The sequence below is a fragment of the Pagrus pagrus genome, assembly GCF_965226575.1.
Source record: "Pagrus pagrus genome assembly, chromosome: 13".
NCBI lineage: Eukaryota > Metazoa > Chordata > Actinopteri > Spariformes > Sparidae > Pagrus > Pagrus pagrus.
Genome location: NC_140197.1, coordinates 12587036 through 12605245, shown reverse-complemented (window position 1 = coordinate 12605245; position 18210 = coordinate 12587036). Strand labels below are relative to the sequence as shown.

Below are 18210 nucleotides of genomic sequence, written 5' to 3'. Positions count from 1 at the left end.
CACACACACACACACACAGACACAGACGAGTAACTCAAAACACTTGTTTTTTTAGAGGCAAATGATTTGTGCCAAGAGATGACAGGCAACTGATGCAATGTGCTGATACAGAATCTATTCTGGGAAAGTGCGCTCATTGCTCGAATGTCACCACATAACATCAAGTGTGCCTTCACTCAACAACAGTTCAATGCAGATAAGAGCAATTATTATAATTAAAGAAGAGCAGAAGTGTTCTTTTTAGAGGAGTCTTGGATTGAAACACGGTTTCTTAGGCCAGATTATCTGTGGCCAAACTACAGGTTCTATTCCCCTGAAAAAGCTGTTGTCCAATCAGAGCTTGGCGACCACAACTAGACAAAACAGGCCTGTCCGGAGATGATCGTTTTGTGATGTTTAAATTAATAGTTGGTTTTAGCCCATTCTGTGTTGTTTTAATGCATTTGCTGACATAAGTAGGATGGCAAAATATGGATCCTACGTCTCACGTAACTTCCTTTCAACCAATCACGCTTGGTGTCGGCTACGATGATAAATGTGAACAACACACATTAAAAGCTTCTTGTAGGTGGGATTTGAACTTTCTCACTAGGGTATGCTTATGCTTATATGATAATTTTAAGCCTCTGGTGCAACAGTTTAACACTTCCCATCAGGCCACAACAAAATACGAGAGAAAAGGCTTCAGGAGTGAATTCATTGTGTGTTTCTATCTGTTCGTATATTACCTACGCTGCAAACATTAGCATGTACAGCTAACTAGCTTACTTCCTACAGTAGTTAGCAAGTGTTACTACCAAGGCCCAAGGGCATTTCTCATTACGTTAGTGTGGTTAAGCGTTACATTTCCAAGAAAAAGTAAATAACCCCTGTTAACAGCTAGCACATCCACTGTACTCCCATTGTAAGGACCCAGTCTTGGATGCTAGTTAGAGCGTAGGCTAACATCAGCAGCTCTGTCCTGCTATGTCCTGTAATGCAATCTCGTTATCCCAAATAGCCTGATGTTTGCCAAACACGTTTGTCTTCAACCTAAAAGCATTTTCTCATTTACCACTTCGAGTGAAACATAAATAAAATCAATGAAGAATAAATCTTACATTAGCATGTAGGCTAAGCTAAGCAGCTAAATGGGTTTTGTTAGAATTAAACAGTCTAATTTGACATTTCCTTATCATACCTGCAACACTAAAAATTAATAGCTTTATAGTTTAGTTTTGCTGTTTCTCTACTTCAAAATGCTAACTTTTTGCATGGGACATGCAGCTTTAGCCTCAGTCTTTTAACATATGATGTACAGTAGCATAGCCATCAGAGGCATATATACATATTATTGTTTCACAATGTGTAAGCTATAAACATTAAAGAGTCATCCTGAGACAAAGTTTTCAATAATAATCTCATAAAGTTTACGTTAGCGTAATTAGCTTTGGTAGCTACAGCTGATAAAATACAGCAGCAGTTTGCGGTTGCTTTTGTTTACCCTTGTCTGGACACACCAAATAGTCTACACACCAAATAGTCCATGGCAGAAGGCGACTTGTCTTGTCCAAAGCAATTTTTTCTTACAGGCTGCAAAAGAGAAACCTTCGCAAATTGCATTAAACAAGGTCACAGAGGGATATGATGGGTATATAATGTACAGTATGTATGGCGTCAGCAGACTTGGCTGACTGCGATGCAGCGTAACATGACACACCTGTTGCACCAGGGTTTGCACACTAATTTAGACGACTCAACTCGAGACTTCTTTCATGAATTGCTCAACACATTTTGCCTCCCCTTGAAGCAGTATTTCGACTGCACTCCATACTAGTATCACTATCTTTACAATCCTTAACTCTGTCCTCCTCATTGGTGACTTCTGTCTCTCAGCTTCATCTCTCTGTGCCTGCTGCTTCTCTTTATTTTCATTCCCCTCCCCTCCTGGGACAGACGTGAAGAACTAAGCCCGGCAATATCAGTGTCATCTTTCAAAACACTGCTTCAAATGGATTTTAAAGCACATTTCTATAGACTGCATTAAATCCCTTCAGACCAGTGTGGATTTACTGAATCTGTTAGTTTAAATTTTAATTTTCCCATTGTCCCATTATGTATCCAAGTAAAATTTACTTCCTTATCTGCCAGTTTGTCTTACGATTTCTACCAGTGTTTCTTTTCTCTTTTTCATACTGTAGTACAGCACTTACTGTACATTTGCTGTCTGTTTCAATCCCTAACCTGTGGGGTCTCTCCCTCGTGCTCTCTCACACAGTTTTCTATTTGTGTCCATGTTGTAACCGCTTGAAACCAAATCCCTCACGGCAGTTAAGATGAACATTACTGTAAAATGCCGACACATGCACGGGATTCACTGGTTTAACTGAAGAAGAAGGTGGACAGATGGAGACTTGTTGCACTGTAGACAGATGACATAAGTCCTGGTTCAATATACTCAAACTTATACACATCTAAACAAAACCAACAGCTGTCGAAGAGTTTCAAGTAGAATAATGAAAAGATCTTTAAAGGTGCAATATGTTTGACAGGTTGCTAAGAATTAGCAACCTGTCAAATTCCTACTCAAAACACATTCAACCACTAACTGCTGCTAACTGTAGCCGCCCATTGCTAATTAGCTTAGTTAGCCATGCAGCTACCAGTTCGGACTGGGAGCTCTGGGACCAGGGAAGTGTTGGTGTTTACACCGCTAGCACAGAAGCTTTGGACTGCACAGGGCTAGCTGGTTAGCATGGTAACTTCAGAAGGTATCTCTGCAACACAATACACAGACACTGTAACGTCAAAGCTGCTATTTAATCACATTCTGTTGATAATTGTACTTAATTTTGCAACGCATTCAACTACAATTCTAGCACATTGCCCCTTTAAGCTTAATCGTAGGGGTTGTCTCACCCATGTAATTTCACTTTAGATTTCTCTGGAAGTCTCTTGGAGTTCGCAGAGTTTGTCCTTTCCTAAATCGGTCCAAGCTGCTCTAAGTACAGCTACTTTGGTCCGAGGCCCATGCCGCTGCAGTCCACAGGTTGCGGAGTTCATGCGCTCAAGGCAAAGTGTGCTGTGCCCAGGCTGGACGGGTCCCAACTGTAACCCAGCCACTTGTAGAGTATTTGATCCACTTAACACCTGAGCCCAGAAAATACAGCTGGATGACACTGAGGAAGGCCTGCACACTTGAAACAGTTGATTTTTGCATTGAATGAAACCTGAATACATCGCCTGAATGGACACACATTTTTTTTCTGCTACCAATGAAATCAAGGCATTGATCCGACAAGCTACACACATTTTAAAAGCAAAGTCGTGCTGCACTGTTTACACCTTGGATGCATGACCCACAACAGGTATCCCACCTTGTCTGAGACTCTGACAGGCCTGGCGCTCTAACTCAAACCGTATGGCTCTCTCATCCATGTTCCTGCTGATTGGGGCAGGGTCAATGCGCACACAAGTCAGGTGTTCCAGCATGGCGAGTCCGATCAAACCAGGAATTAACTCTGAATGAGACTCAGGGAAACCAGGAAAGCAAACGGGGAGCAGGAGGTCGGCTGTTGTTTAGTCACAAGTCTGCACGTCCACCAGACTGAACGAGGTATTCCTCTTCGACAAGTTGCTGGACAGTGTTTATGAGCGAAAAGAAAGAATGTTCTTTAAAGCAAAGTCGCATCTATGAAAATATATCAAAACAGGCCTTTCCCATCACTACTTTGGATGGGACTCCTTGATTGGATCCAATGAAAATACTGTCTGCATCCTCAACAACAAAGTCCTCCTTGATGTCTCAAAGCAGTGACATAAAAAAAGCACGTATAAACACAAAGCTACTGTATCAGAGCTCCAGCACAGAGCTACAGAGGAGCTTCTGTTGTATTCGCTGCAGCTACAGGACTGAGGAGGACATGCTCGTGTGCGTGTCGAATGTCAGTGAATCCGTGATCAAGCAGTCTGTCACAGCTGTTGCTGCACTCAGTCATTCAGAGGTTGACAGACACAAACAGGCGCACGCAAGGACACACACACGTTCTTAGCGGAGCCCCTTTGCTACTCACCACATTCTTCTCACTTAGCACCTCTGATCTGAGCTCAGTGTGGGGTCAATGATACGCACCTGTGTGAGCACGTCTCTGCCGCCGTGCCCTCAGCCCTAAAATCATTACGCGCGCGCACACGCACACGCACACACACACACACACACACACACACACACACACACACACACACACCACACCTGCTGCAACTCTGCATGCCCCAAATCTTTTTTTTTTCCCACACCTGTCTGACTTTTGTCTTCACCACTTCCTGTTTATGTTCAAAGGAGTCTTTTCAAACTCAGGAACACAACTTGTCTAGCACAGGTTGGTGGATGTGAGGACACTGATGTTACAACTTGGGCAGCAGTAAAGATTTTCAGAGCATCTGAAAGGCAGATCTTAAAAAAAGAAAAGAAAAAAATCTCAGGAAGCTGCAGCTGTTTTTGATAATGGTAAAGTTTCAGTACTGTAGTGCTGCGGAGGCGCCCTGACCTCCAAATCCTGTTCCACGGCTGTATGAAAACGTGTTCAGCACAGACTCCAACAAACGACACATCATCACGCTTTTAATAGTTTGTTCAAAGAAAATAAAAATTGTGATGCAAAAATGATCACTCCCACTGACCGTGAAACGTATCACAATCATAGTGTCTGTCAAAATAATGATTTTTTGACTATATCATGCAGCCCTAATGCAAAGAGAGTAGCAGTAATTGTGCGAAGGTTCTTGATGTTGAGAAACAGAAAAGCAGCTTGACATCAGCAAAGCTGCAGCAGCTTCAGCTCAAGTCTTAACTTGGCCCACGAGTATGGAGGCCTGAAAGAGCCAAATTTAAAATGCATAAAGAAAACATTATAGGCTTTACTTTTGTGTTAACTAATTGATTTACTTTCCCAATCAATTTTCCATTTTACTTATTAACTTATACATTTTTAAATGTATTTATTTATGTTTTTCTTTCCATTTGCATTTTGCAAAATAAAAGAAAAAGATAAAATACATCCTCAAATAAATGAATACATTTAAAAATGAGTACATTAATAACAAACAGGAAAACAAATAGGAATACATAAATACAGGTAAATAGGGGAGTTAATATATACAGAAGCAAATTAAGACTGACTGCGTTTATTCTTCATATTATTTTTGTTGCATTTTATGTCGTACTTATTTATTGAGCAATTGTATTTATTAATTTATTTTTTCTTTTGGCAGTTCCAGTCCTCCATACTGTCCATGTACACAAGCTCATTAACCGAGGAGTAACTAAACCACATTTGGCATTGTTTTACTTACGTTCAACTTGTGACAATCAGATTAATACAATAAATCTAAATTTCAACCCTATCATATACAACTTTCTATCACCTGTTGGTTCCTAACAGTACACTGTTAATGTGTTCTTGCTGATGAGAGCCAGGATATCAGAAAAAAACAGTCCAAACAGTCAATCAAGCAAAGTACCCCTCATTAAGCCTTCACACCTTTTTAATAGTACAATGATTTTCAATGTAGGACACACGTTACGAGAAAAGAAATTCAATATCAAGAGCCTTATCTTGTTTGAGCAAAGTTATTCTTTGAAGCCAGCATCTCACAGCGGCTCCAACATTTAGCCTTTGTGCTTTTTACTTGAAATAAAAAAGAGAAACGGCACCCACAGTCCAACTATCAGCTGATCTGTTCTCTTTCAGCAGGTCAATAAACCTGCCTGCATGCCTCTAAACTGCCTTTATCTCCCTCCTTCAGCTCGACTGCCTTCTCCTCTCCCTGCCTGCCTGCGTGTCGGTATAAAACACCTGTTCCCATCCATTGACAGTTTCATTCATCTCCATTATTAAGGCTCTGTCCCGGGTGGCATCAGATAATTTGACATGACATTAAAAGGTGAGAGAGGGCCCTCTCAAGGTGAAAAAATACTAAGCGCTTTCTTCTCAGCTGTCGCTTTGCATTACATTGAACCGATGTCGCTTGTCATGTTCACATAATGTTAAAAAAAAAGAACGATGCGGTGCTTCAAAAACAAAGAAATGGTGAGCGGACGGTAAAGTGTGTGCGTTTGTTCACGGTTTGGTTATCGGAGGCTCATTTACAGACATGAGGGATTGTTAAGTTAAGCTGATGCACACAAACAACAGTCTGTGTATTTGTGTGCACATGTTAAATATGCAGGACGCTGCGTCTGTGGGTGCATTTCTGTATCAGAGGGTGTTAATATGCAAGATGTGGTGTCCCCAGGCAAAGAACTCCTCAGTCTGACAAGAGAGGGGAAAACGAATCAGGACTCTGATCCGCCATTACTTCTGATAAGGCCCCGACCAAAACGCTGGCGGGGATAATCCTGCTTTGCTGGGTTGTGTTTGTGTGCATGTGTGTAGGTGTGTGCAATTGTTTCCCTCTCAGAGTGAGTGTATCTACGTGTGACAATGTGTTCAGCTATATGCATCACTAATATATGTGGATAATTTATGTAACAGTGAGAGCGTAAATGGATGTAAAGATGTGTCGGCACGTCTTTGTTTGAATGTGTCTGGCTCGGTTAAGTGTCTGTAGAGTGTGTGTTCATATCAGTCCTAAATGCTGAGATAAAAGCCCACAAATTGCTAAGGGCTCCGATTGGACTGTAAATCTCTGTCGCTCCATCTTCTCTCCCGCACACACAGCTCGGTCCGGCTGTATCAGTGGAGGCAGATGTTAATCTCTGTTGATTAATAAACAGAAAAAGGATCTCAAAGTGGAGAGGAGAGGTAATGCTTCCACAACCATCAAAAGCTTTGGATTAGTCAAGGTCAGTGTTGTAGTCTGAGTGCTGAACTTTCACATCATCTGTTTTCAGGTGGGGTTGACTATGAATGTAGTTGTTGAGATATTTTAGTCTGGATCAAACTGATTGACGGACTGACCAAGAGATCGACACTTCCCTAAAGCCTACCTGATAAAGGTTTGATGACCAAAACTTGGTATTCAATAAAGCTAACTGTAAATGAAGACAGGATGAGACTTTTTAATTCAGTTATTACACTTAGGGAAATATAGCTGAAAGGTGCACTGGAAGCTCGCCTGCTAGAGTGTGTGCCCGATGTACTGAAGCCGAGGTTGACGGTTTGATTCCTCCCTGTGGCTTTTGCTGCATGCAGAAAGGTTAGGGTGCAACGGGTTGACATCTGAAGTGAGTGCAAGCAAGCAAGACGTCAGAAAAACTTTGATTTTGAACCACAAGAAGTTGCCCTTTGGACTTCTGTAACTGATGTTGAAAGGATGTAGGAAGCCTGTAAGGATGTCACCTAGACGTCAATAGTTATTGTTAAAAGTATGTTTTTAAAAGGGGCAATATGTAAGAATTTGAGTTGAAAACTTTCAAAGATTGACTAAAATTATCAACCAGTTCTTACATATTGCACCTTTAACAAGACGTAGCAATTAACTTTCATTCTGGTTCCTGAGCGGACGACTTTTGAAAGATCGACAAAGACGTTAAATTGACGTCTTTGCTCAGTGGGGAGTGATGATAAAGTACCAGCGTGTCAAAAATAAATATATGTACAGTATATTAATGTTATTTTTCTCACATCTTTATACTACTCACCCTTTATGGAGCGGATATGATTGCTTTAATGGTTGTATGGCCTGGCCCAGGTTAAATACTTTGCAGTACATACAGCATACACAGAATGTATACCATAAAACTTATTTTATCATCTAGTTCTGCAGTCAGTCATAACTGAAAAGGAACATGAATAAATAAATAATCTAGGAATAAATTATTGAAAACTAAAGCCTGCATGTAGTACCTGTCACTGGTTTACTGGTGGGATTTTCCAGAATAAGTGATTGCCAAACTGTTGACATTTTGCCAGCTCTGACTAACATTACACCAAATTACCAGGAACTGATTCTTTGAGGCAGCTCTACAACAGTAGTTGCAACTTGCTGTGGAGGCTACTGTTTCCAAGCAGCAAAGAAGAACTGATTTCTAGGAAAACAAGTGTTTTAACTGAATCATAACAACCCTCATGAGCCCAGGTCCTACGCAAAAGTTTAATTTCAGAAGTGCTTTCTTCTTGACCTTTGGGCTTGACGTCATTAGCCTTCAGAAAGCCTGGCTATGTGTGCATCAATGTCTCACTGTTATCTCTGGGGAGGTGGTCCACGGATCTATTAAAAGGATTCCCTCGTATGTCAAGGGGAGGAAATTATGAGACGACAGGTCAAAAGTCATTGCCAAAATAGCCACTGTAAACTAATGTGCCAGTGTGTGTTCATAAAAAAACTTGACTCAATACTTGAGAAAGACCCTCTGCTCCACAATACAGAAAATGAAAGTATTGCTCCGAGGCTACAGAGGAATAGTTATCACGGTTTTCAAGACATTGAGTTGATTTCCTTGTTTGTTGGTGCAGCTTTTTTTAGGAACATGGGTCAAAAAAAAGCTGCATCACAGATTATAAACTATCACCTATAACTTTTTAAATATAGAGAACTAAATTTAGGCCAGGTATATTTTGATTTCTAACAACTAAACTATGGCTATAAATGTTATTTATTGCTACATCTCAGCCTCGTCTTTGGTTTCACCACCTTTGCTCTTCCTATAACAAGACAAAGCTGTAAACAAGCATCAAATTAACTCCAACCCCGACTCCTCCACCCCCTGGTGGAGCATGCATGTATTCTGCACTCTCAATAATTATATTTCTGCCTTCATTATCTCTGCTTTCCATACAAACATTAATTTTTCAATCTGTCTCGGAAAGTTTATTCAACCTTGAAAAGTCCATCACCAATTTTAACAGCCATCGGGACCATAGCATTCACTTTGTTAAGGTTCCAAACACAGTACATCATTTTTTAATTAGCTGTTGATTCAGTCATATCCATTTTCCAACCCACTCTATTTACCACCATCCCTTTCATATATTTTCTGTCTTTATTTCCTTTCAGTTCATTTTTTCAAAGAGGCCACTGAGGACTGAGTCCCTCCAAAATGAAAATGTAGTTATTAACTATTGATCCACTTGTCAGTCAAACTGAGGTCTGTGTGAAAACACAGACAGAATGATTTAGCTTCATCAAACTTTTCCTGCAAACTATTAAAAATAATGGGACCATACTGTACTTTGACGGCTCCGAAAGCTGCAATGATTGTCTGGTGGGTGAAGCTATAATCTGTGTTGTGGGGCCATAAATCTGCACTGCAGGTCCAAAAAGACAAAGTTTGCAAAGTTTTTTTCCATATTTTCTTCACACTTAAGGTCCCATATTTTTGAAAATGAGCTTTACATGTCTTTTGGGTTATAAAGCAGGTCTAAGTGCTGTTTAAATGCTGTGAAAGTATCAAAATCCACGGAGAAATGCACACAGCCCGTCAAGATTTACATAAGGTATAAATACATAATGACTAACTGCACACTGGTGCCGCACAGCGCGCAGATGGTGCTCTCTTTATTTCTTTCGCCCCTGCCCCTCAAACATCCCGAGTCTGCCACTGCTCTGGCGTAAGTATCTACGTGCACACCGAGCCCCCTAAGACTCACCTATACACTGAGAGATGTAAACGGAGCTGCTTGTATAGAAAAAACTTGTTATCAATTTAGGGCAAACGCTTCCTGTCACTTTATATTCTATTCTGATTTCTTGAGTGCTCCTGCCCCCACAGTTTCCCCATTTCCTCAGCCAATACATTTTCTTCAGTTCAACATCAACCCCCAACCCTCCTCTGATATTACATCTCTCTTTCCTCTTAACCTCTGTACTCTCTCCAACTGGTTTAAATAGCAGGACCAGCTGGCCACATCGCTATATCCAGAACCTCTTTATCTGTGCACACTGAGGATGCACACACCTCACACACACACACACACATCCACATACAGAGGGCTTACTCAGAGCTGATTAAGGGGATTTGAAGGGGACCAAAACTGATCTTGAGTCCATCTGATGGTATTCTGTTCATGAACTGTTAAACCAAAAATTGTGGATTGACTTTTATTCGTCTGGTTGTAGTACTGGTACTGTCCAGAAGGTGGGGACACGCACCGTCTTAAAATAGAGAGCTCCACAGAGCATTCCCGTCTAGCTCGTACAGTCGTTTGCCCACATGTTTCAGATTACCGTGTCAGCTGTTTTCTTACAGTAGCAGGTATATTCTATTGCACTTCTTTAACATAAACACAAAACAGACGCTCACGTTGTGCTCCTCTGAGGAAAAGACAATGAAAGATGTGGATAAAACTTTATTCATTCAGTGGAAAGTGGTTTACACTTAAGACTCAATGTCCTTTTCAGTATGATTTATCTGGATCCCTCCACCTAATATGATATGTATTTCTATATATTTTGATGACAGTCATGTCTTATCTGTATCTCAGTTACACATAAAATCCCCACCCAGTTTTACACCTATAATGCCTCGTTATCAATTCCAGGCACCCACAACAAGACACCAGATAACTGCTCACAGCTTCGTAAGTCTACATTTCAACTGTGACAAAAGCACGACAACCATAGCTATTATTTTAGGATACAAACATTTATGTTGCGTTATGGAAATCATGCCAAATAAAAGTGCAAATACTACATGTGCCATTCAAGACAATGTAGTTCTTCTAGTTTGCAGAGAGCCAGTCAGTCAAAAAGAAAGAAAACCTCCCCAATGCAATGAAATCTGTTTCTAAATATAGGGAGATTAAAGACCTTCAATGACCAACACTGTCATGAACACCAGATCTGCTCTACTGTTTGCAACAGTCTCCCAACATCAATTTAGCAACTTGATGTTCATTGACATTTGTGGACAGCTAGGGCACAAATACCTACGTATTGGCTCTGTCTTTATTGTACTGATTGAACGTACTTAGGAGCTAGTTGGTTGCAAGTGCTTCTGGAGGTGTGGTTGAGATTCCCGGAGGAAGAAAGGCTGAGAGATCTCAATGTGTATATATAAGGAATAAACATGTTTATGGTGTGTAAATGCACTCAGAATGCCTGTGATCAGAATGCGATTGGATGAGCCACACATCTGTAGGTGGTCTTGCTCTCATAGAGTTAAGACCCGAGCCAGGTGTAAAGGCAATTTGTACAGCGTGACCGCAATAGTAAGAAAAAGATCTGCCCAACAAGTAGAAAGTTCATCAAACTCCGTTTCTTCCTGCTAAGTTAAGGAATAAAAAAGAAAACGGGTCCCACACATGAAGACATATGCTGCATAGTGTTGCTGATAGCCAAAATTCCTCAAGGAGCCTTTTATACCGGGTGTTAATTAGTCCGTCCACATCTGAACGCTCTGCAGCTTTCCTCGGAAAGAGGAGACAGAAAAAGTATCACCCTATGACGTGAACCTTCAGGAACGACCCCTCATAAGCTGTGTATTCACCTAGCCAACAACTCACTGACAAGTCTTAGTGTTTGGGTCAAGTTTAAGGTCAACTTAAAATAGTGAAATGGTGAAAGATGGTGCTTAAACAATATCTCTCCACTGCTTTGAGAGTCTGTGTATGGTGTCTGTGCGTAAGCCAGCTCAGATGTGAGTGTGTGTGCATTTGGAAGACGGCACTAGCTGTTTATAATGAGGTAATGCGAGGGGAGACCTAGTATGTCTGAAATGTAAACACGAGCAGCGGCTAGCAGCTCTACAGATGCTGGAAAAGCGTGGCACACAAACAGCCTCTCTGCCTCGAGGAACATTTGCTTCTTTGCATCTTTGAACGGTTAAAATAGACCACAATCATGTTCACCAGACAAATTTAATCAAATGGGAACATACTGCGGCTTTATTTGCATGATTGTCCAGCTCCTCTGTTTTAGTTCCTCTGCGTGCCCCTGACAACCATTTGATGGACACTTTCACAAAGTCATGTGTTTGCATGAGTAAAAGGCAGTTTGCGTGTACAAACCGCCACTCACCGTTCTTCCTCTCCGTGACTGGCGGCAGGTTGGGGGCAGGCTGCAGGGACAACTCTTGCAGATCACTGGCCACAGCTTCACTCTGAAGGCTCGGGATGGAGGCGTCTGCATTTGGTCTCTCTCCAGACTTGGTCTCCATGGTTACCAGGGGTTCAGAGTGAGGCTCGTAGACAGACCCTGGAAGTTAGGTAACACATAAACACACACTTTTAATGGTGTAAACCGATGTTTCACGGCCAAATATACCTCATGGCATGAAGCATTTAGTCCTGCCTCTCTTATCGCTCTGCCTCATGAGCCTCTGGCTACTCAGGGAAGAAATGTAACCCACAGACACACACACATCAGGCATTTACTTATGGGGACATATAAGATAATTGAGTATCACAATGAAAATGATTCAAATAACCAGATTACATTTATAGATATTTTTTTCTTGGAACTAAAAAAGTCTGAGAGGCCTCAAATAACATTTCAACTATGAATGTGTTGCAGCCCAGATTGTTTTTACTCTCTGCGAACCAAAACCACATTCCAACCTCTAAATATAGTTTAGTACCAGCCGATACTGAGTACAGCTCCAATTTTATTAAAGGAAGAAAGTATTAAAAGCAGTAACCTAATTGAAAAACAGACATACACACACCCTCTCCAAGATATCCAGCGTTTTCTATGCCAACCCAGTTACCTTTAATATTTCAACACTTCACAGATCTAGTTAGAGCTACAGAGTCATTATCAGAAATACTGGTTTGTTGCAGCGGCTCTGTCTAGAATAGAAATATCACGCTGTAGAGGGGCCTGAATAAAATATAAATAGAGAAGACAATAAGAAATAACAGAAGGTAAAAGTTAAAATATAGAAATTATAAAATATCTGTTGTAAAATGTTGCTATAAACTAAATGAGACAACTATATACTGTATTTCCAATTATAAATTGAATTGCTTCTAGAAACAGAGGTGCAAGATGTGTGCCTAGTACCAAACTACAGTGAAGATGATATTAGTAGTTAAGTAGTTAGACAGTAGTTAACAGTATAGATAAATGCTACCAATATCAGTAGACTACTGCATGGAAAGATTTGATAGAAAACTGGTGAGTTGAAATATTGAGCAGTTGACAATATAACCAGTATAACTTAATGCTGCAGACAATAGAGGAATGTTGTGCATTATATTGCACAGAACAAATTGAACAATACACAGTGGAATAGTTATATTGTTAGAAATGTAAATGAATTATGGAGTTGTGGCTGCTAACAGGGTGTAATAAGTACAGGGATCAGTCTATTTACTCAGAGAGTGTGGCAGTCTTAGGGAGTCGATGGAAAAATCTGGCAAGGCTGATATATTTGATAAAAGCTAACTGGAGATATAGTGGAATTAGCAAATATGGTATGGTATGGCTGGTAAGTAGAAGAAGAAATCGTAGTACAGATACGTTGTTAGAAACAGCGCCTACATTTGTCCACCAAAGGTCACAAACAAGTTTATTTTATAAAGTCGGGCACATGACTCGAACAACAGTAGAGTTGTGACGTGAATGCAATGGTACGGGGGAGACGGAGAAATGGAAATACAGTGTGAATGCTGACAGCTGAAGTGATTTCGGAAAAACTGCTGAATATACTGGAAAATACTTTCCTGATATGCATAAAACTACAGCATTCACACTACTGTTCTTCTGGAACAACAACATCAATAAAAGGGAGGTGGAGGAAGTAGTTTTGTTTGTTTACTTTTATTAGCTATTACTATAATTAGCACCATATCGGCATTACAACTCAATGTAACTTGCAATTGTCTGTGTTCACCATTCAGTGTCGTACTGTTTACCCAGCTTGTGTAAGTGTTCACTCATCAACTCTCTTAATCTCTATTTATCTAGGGAAAGAAAAAGTATTGCGTGTCTTTTGTCAAATAAACGCTGTGTAACATTTGCACAGCCTGTTGCACACACAGGATCTGTCCTGTGAGATCGACTGCTGTTCTGAACAGGGTTTACATCCTGAAACTCTGAGGCAGCCAAAACAAAGATAAGCTAATTGTACAGCTAAAACAGTATATCAAGACAGAAGACTGTATCAGCGTGATGCAACATGTCATTAATGTAAAATCAATCACACGTGTGGTAGCAACGAGCTACAGCTACAGTAGCTCCAGCTCGTTTATAGGAACAGTGTTATGAGTGCCTCATCTCATTTCCATGGATATTATATTTCCTCCACCTTTACCACCTCGCCTATGCATCTAACAACGCATGCTTTGTACCTTTTCTATATGAGGATGGAAAGCAAACCCGAACCCACAAATACATCCCGCAGCCATGGTTGGACAGGCACTGCAGCTTTACCAAAACATATGAGACAAGCAGTTGCAGGAGCAGTAATAGCAACAGTCTTGGCTTTGATACAACTGCAATAATACCAAGCCTAGACCACAGAACAACATTCCCATTACGGTTGGAACAAGTTGGAACAGATATTCTTTTTTGGTGTTTTAGAGAAACACTGACCTTCTGATAATGTCTGAAAGCCCTGTTAAGTGACAGACTATTACTTCTCCCATCTGCTGATCCTCCTCTCCCTCTGCTGCTCTCTTTGCTCTTCTTGCCTCGAAAAAGCTCTCAGAAAGTTTTGAAATCGGGAACTCAGGCTAGCGAGACATGGTGTGCATGTTTCTGCCAGGTCCCACCCCGTTAAATACCGTAAGCGTTCTCTTTTCCGAAAAGATTCTCATTTTTGTCTGTCGGCTGAAATGACGACTATCAAAAGCGGATTTATTTTGCTGTAGATAGCTAGCTAGCTAGATCAAAGCTACATGTCCCAGGCATTAAAGGGACAGTTCACCCTAAAATCAAAAATACAGTTTTAGAATATTTTCCTCTTACTTGTAGTGCTGTTTATGCATCAAGAGTTGTGCGAGTTGTCGAGTTTTGGAGTCATCGGCCATAAAAATGTCTGCCTTCTCTTGAATATAATGGACCTAGATGGCACTCAGCCTGTGGCGCTCAAAGTGCCAAAAAATACTGCTGTGAGCGGTTTTCATGTAGGAACTGATTCCTTTCAACCGAATCACCGCACAGAAGGAATCACAAAACTACTCATGACAACCTGACATAGCCTAATACTATACTTAATTGCATGTGTCCAATACCTTTGTAAATAACTCTAAGTTAGTTAGCTGGGCATGCTAACTTGTGCAGTTTAATTTGGAGTAGATATACACTTTTGTTCTTGTGGTTTTGCTTTTGGGAAGGTGATAAAAAGTCCTCTGCAAACCCTTTTGGCATGTGGAGAAATCCAAGGCTTCTTTTTATTATCGTTGTCGTTGCTCAGCTGTGATTGGATGATCATAGATCACTGTTCGGGGGGGGTTCAGACGGGTCTGGATTGGTCAGCTGCCGAGTTCATACATTTTTGTAGGACTAAGAGGAAGGTTACGTCACGATTGGTTTCAATTTTCGATGTAAACTTTCCTTTTTCAGCAATGACGGCTATGCCATTTTAAAAATATCGTGTCTTGATTTGTAAAGATCAACAGATTTGTTTTTACATTTTTAAATTCTTCTTTAAAAAGATAGGCTGCCATTAGTGCCCCTTTAAAACAACACAGCTGTTATTTTCATCAGGTGTTTCATGTCCTTACTCGTCCGTAAACGCGGCCAGAGAACAGCCTCATGTGTCTGATTATATAGTAGATGACCTCACTGACATAGACAGGGACTCATCACAGACTCGCCCATCACGCTCTCAGTACTAACACTTTATGAAGACAGAAGAAGCGACACTGGCTTACTTTAGTTCTAGAGTATCGCTGTGTGTTTGTGTTGGGAAGTAAACATGTATCGAGTGCAGGCTATTCAAATGATGCGTCAGCCCTAAGAGGAAATCTTAACCTGCTTTCAACAACCTCGCGTCAGTAAATTCTGTATGAGTGGTTGTCAGATTAATAAAGCAGATATGAAGATTGGCGAGCAGAAAGCTGAGGTACATACCTGATCTTTATTTCCTGTTATATGAGCACCGGGGGATTTCCATCTCAGTGGATCCACTTACTCTAAAAACAAAGTGAGAGGAAGAGAATGGGATGGATGACGTTAGAAACAGAAACTCTCGTCTTTTTTAACCTCTCAAAACACATGGTTCAGTGTACAATGGAGAAACAAAGGATTTTACATGTCAGCTTGGTTTTCAATAAGATGTACCGCGACACTGACATGACTTTAAGAGAGCCCTGGAGTCCAACATGTAGCTGACTCACTGTGAGACAGAAGACAAGGCTCTAAGTTCTCAGGCTCTACCTCCTGAAAGCTCATTTTTAAAGTTCAGAGTTGCAAAATGTCTAGAAGAAGTCTGTTTGGAAACAGGTGGAGTGTTTAAGGCTACTATAAGGAACTTTTAAAGGTGCAATATTTAACAATTTTAGTTTAAAACATTCAAAAAATAACCAAAATCATCAACAAAATTTGCGGAAATAACATTTTTGACATTATGTGAAAGACGGGCTGCAGATGTATCTACATTAGTTTGCATGCTAACCAGCTAGCCCCAGCCCATCGTGTCACCTAATGCAACGTTGCTGTTACGACCCCCTACAGGAGGTACACCAAAAGAGGTCTCACATAAAACAATCAAGCACGTTGCAGTTTAAAGGAAGATACATTTATTAACTGAACAACAACCAAACAAAGGGAAAAACCCCTAAACAATCAAACAAACAAACAAACTGATGGGCCAGCCAAAATAAACAAAGAAGGGCAGCCTCCCAGACCAACCCGCCGGGGCCGTCAGAGTCGGGGGCTAACCCTCTACCCTAACACAAAGAAACAACTTAACCTAGCTGAAACAAAGCCATGAAAACTAGACTACCGCACCCAACAGATAAACATAAAACAAAACATAATACCACAGCCAGCCTCCAGGCTGACTGACTGTCCGTGCTCTACCCCCTCTTGTTGGTTATTCATAATCAGCCAGACCGCTATCACCTGGAAAGGCAGGAGGCCAAGCATCAGCCACTTAGTATAGGTCAGGCCTCCAGACGTGGCCACTGACTGACAAACAATCCCCCAGTACTCCGAGCTCCTAGTCCATGCAAAGGAAGCCAATTCTAACATATTGCTCCTTTAACTTGTTATGAAACAGTCTCAATTTAATACTGATCCTTCTCTATGATGATGAAGCAAAAGAGGCCATCAGCGAGAAGATTGGCTATTGATATATAACTAAAATAGTTATTCTTAGTGTCTGTCACAGGGATTCTGACTTAAACCAGTTGGATAAGTAACAACATTAAAACTGGAGTGCTGCGGATGAACTGAGGAGTCTCAATGCCTGAGGACAGAAGCTGCTCTGTAGTCTGGTAGTACGGTACGACACTATAATAAAGTTTACTTTGTTCACCTTCATCATCTTTTGTCCTAAGAGGCCACCAGAATTAACAACAAAAATGAAGGTTCCTTATAGCTGCTTTAACAAACAAGCTCCAGAAAGAGAGAAACTGAAGCTCAGTGATACGCTGCCATCAGCATCATGCTGCTGATAGGGTGAATGAGGATGAGGGGCTGAAGGTGGCACTTCAGGAACAGACCTCAACCGACCACGCTAAGACAGAGGTACGCCGGGCCAGAGAAACAGAAGAGGAGCTCAGGGTCTAAAGCAGACCTGATCAACTGGTGGCCCGTGGGGTCAAATGTGGCCCTTAAATAACCTCATTCTGGCCCTTTGCTCATTTTGTTAGTAGGCTAATCAGCCCATTCATTAGTTATGTCTGTCAATAAGCACATAAATATGGAAGCCCCATGCAGTCATGGGTCAAACATATTACTTCCTCCGTTTTTAAATTAAAATTGTATTTGTTTTTTTCTCCAAATGTTCAAATCACAGAACAACTAATGTTGTGCATTGTTTTTGTCTTTTCGTTTGTATACTATAACATATTATTACTATGATGTACTGTTTTGACACATGTAAAGTCCAAGCTTTTCAGGTCAGACATCAGGAAAGTAAAAGTCTTGGCCCTTTGCTTTATTTCACATCTAAAACTAACAGCAGTTGATCAGGCCTGGTGCAGAGGAACCTGCCACTTCCATGTTTTGAGGAGGAAACAGAAACACATGTCAAAATAAAACTTCAGTCCATATGGTTGTAATGTGTAGCTGCTGCTGCACAGTTGGACTGTTACAACCAAGCTGTGAGCTGGCAGTGTTTAATGGCAGCTGGGATATGTTTGAAAGACTGCTTCAACTAAACTCAAAACTTCAGCCAGA

General features: G+C 40.9%; 1 protein-coding gene across 5 annotated transcripts in view; it reads right to left on the bottom strand.

Moving 5' to 3' along the window:
* LOC311267290 (myocardin-related transcription factor A-like) overlaps positions 1-18210 on the bottom strand; it is a 47851-nt gene that overhangs the window by 27731 nt on the left and 1910 nt on the right. For 2 of the 5 annotated variants that reach the window (XM_084370267.1, XM_084370269.1), the window contains exons 3-4: positions 15937-15998; positions 11938-12114 (exon numbers count right to left, since the gene is read on the bottom strand). In XM_084370267.1, the coding sequence (XP_084226393.1) occupies positions 11938-12076 (139 nt within the window). In that variant the 5' untranslated portion in view covers positions 12077-12114; positions 15937-15998. Of the gene's footprint in view, positions 1-3356; positions 3897-4052; positions 4061-11937; positions 12115-15936; positions 15999-18210 lie in introns of those variants that run through there. The other 3 variants (XM_084370268.1, XM_084370270.1, XM_084370272.1) reach the window with 2 other exon arrangements.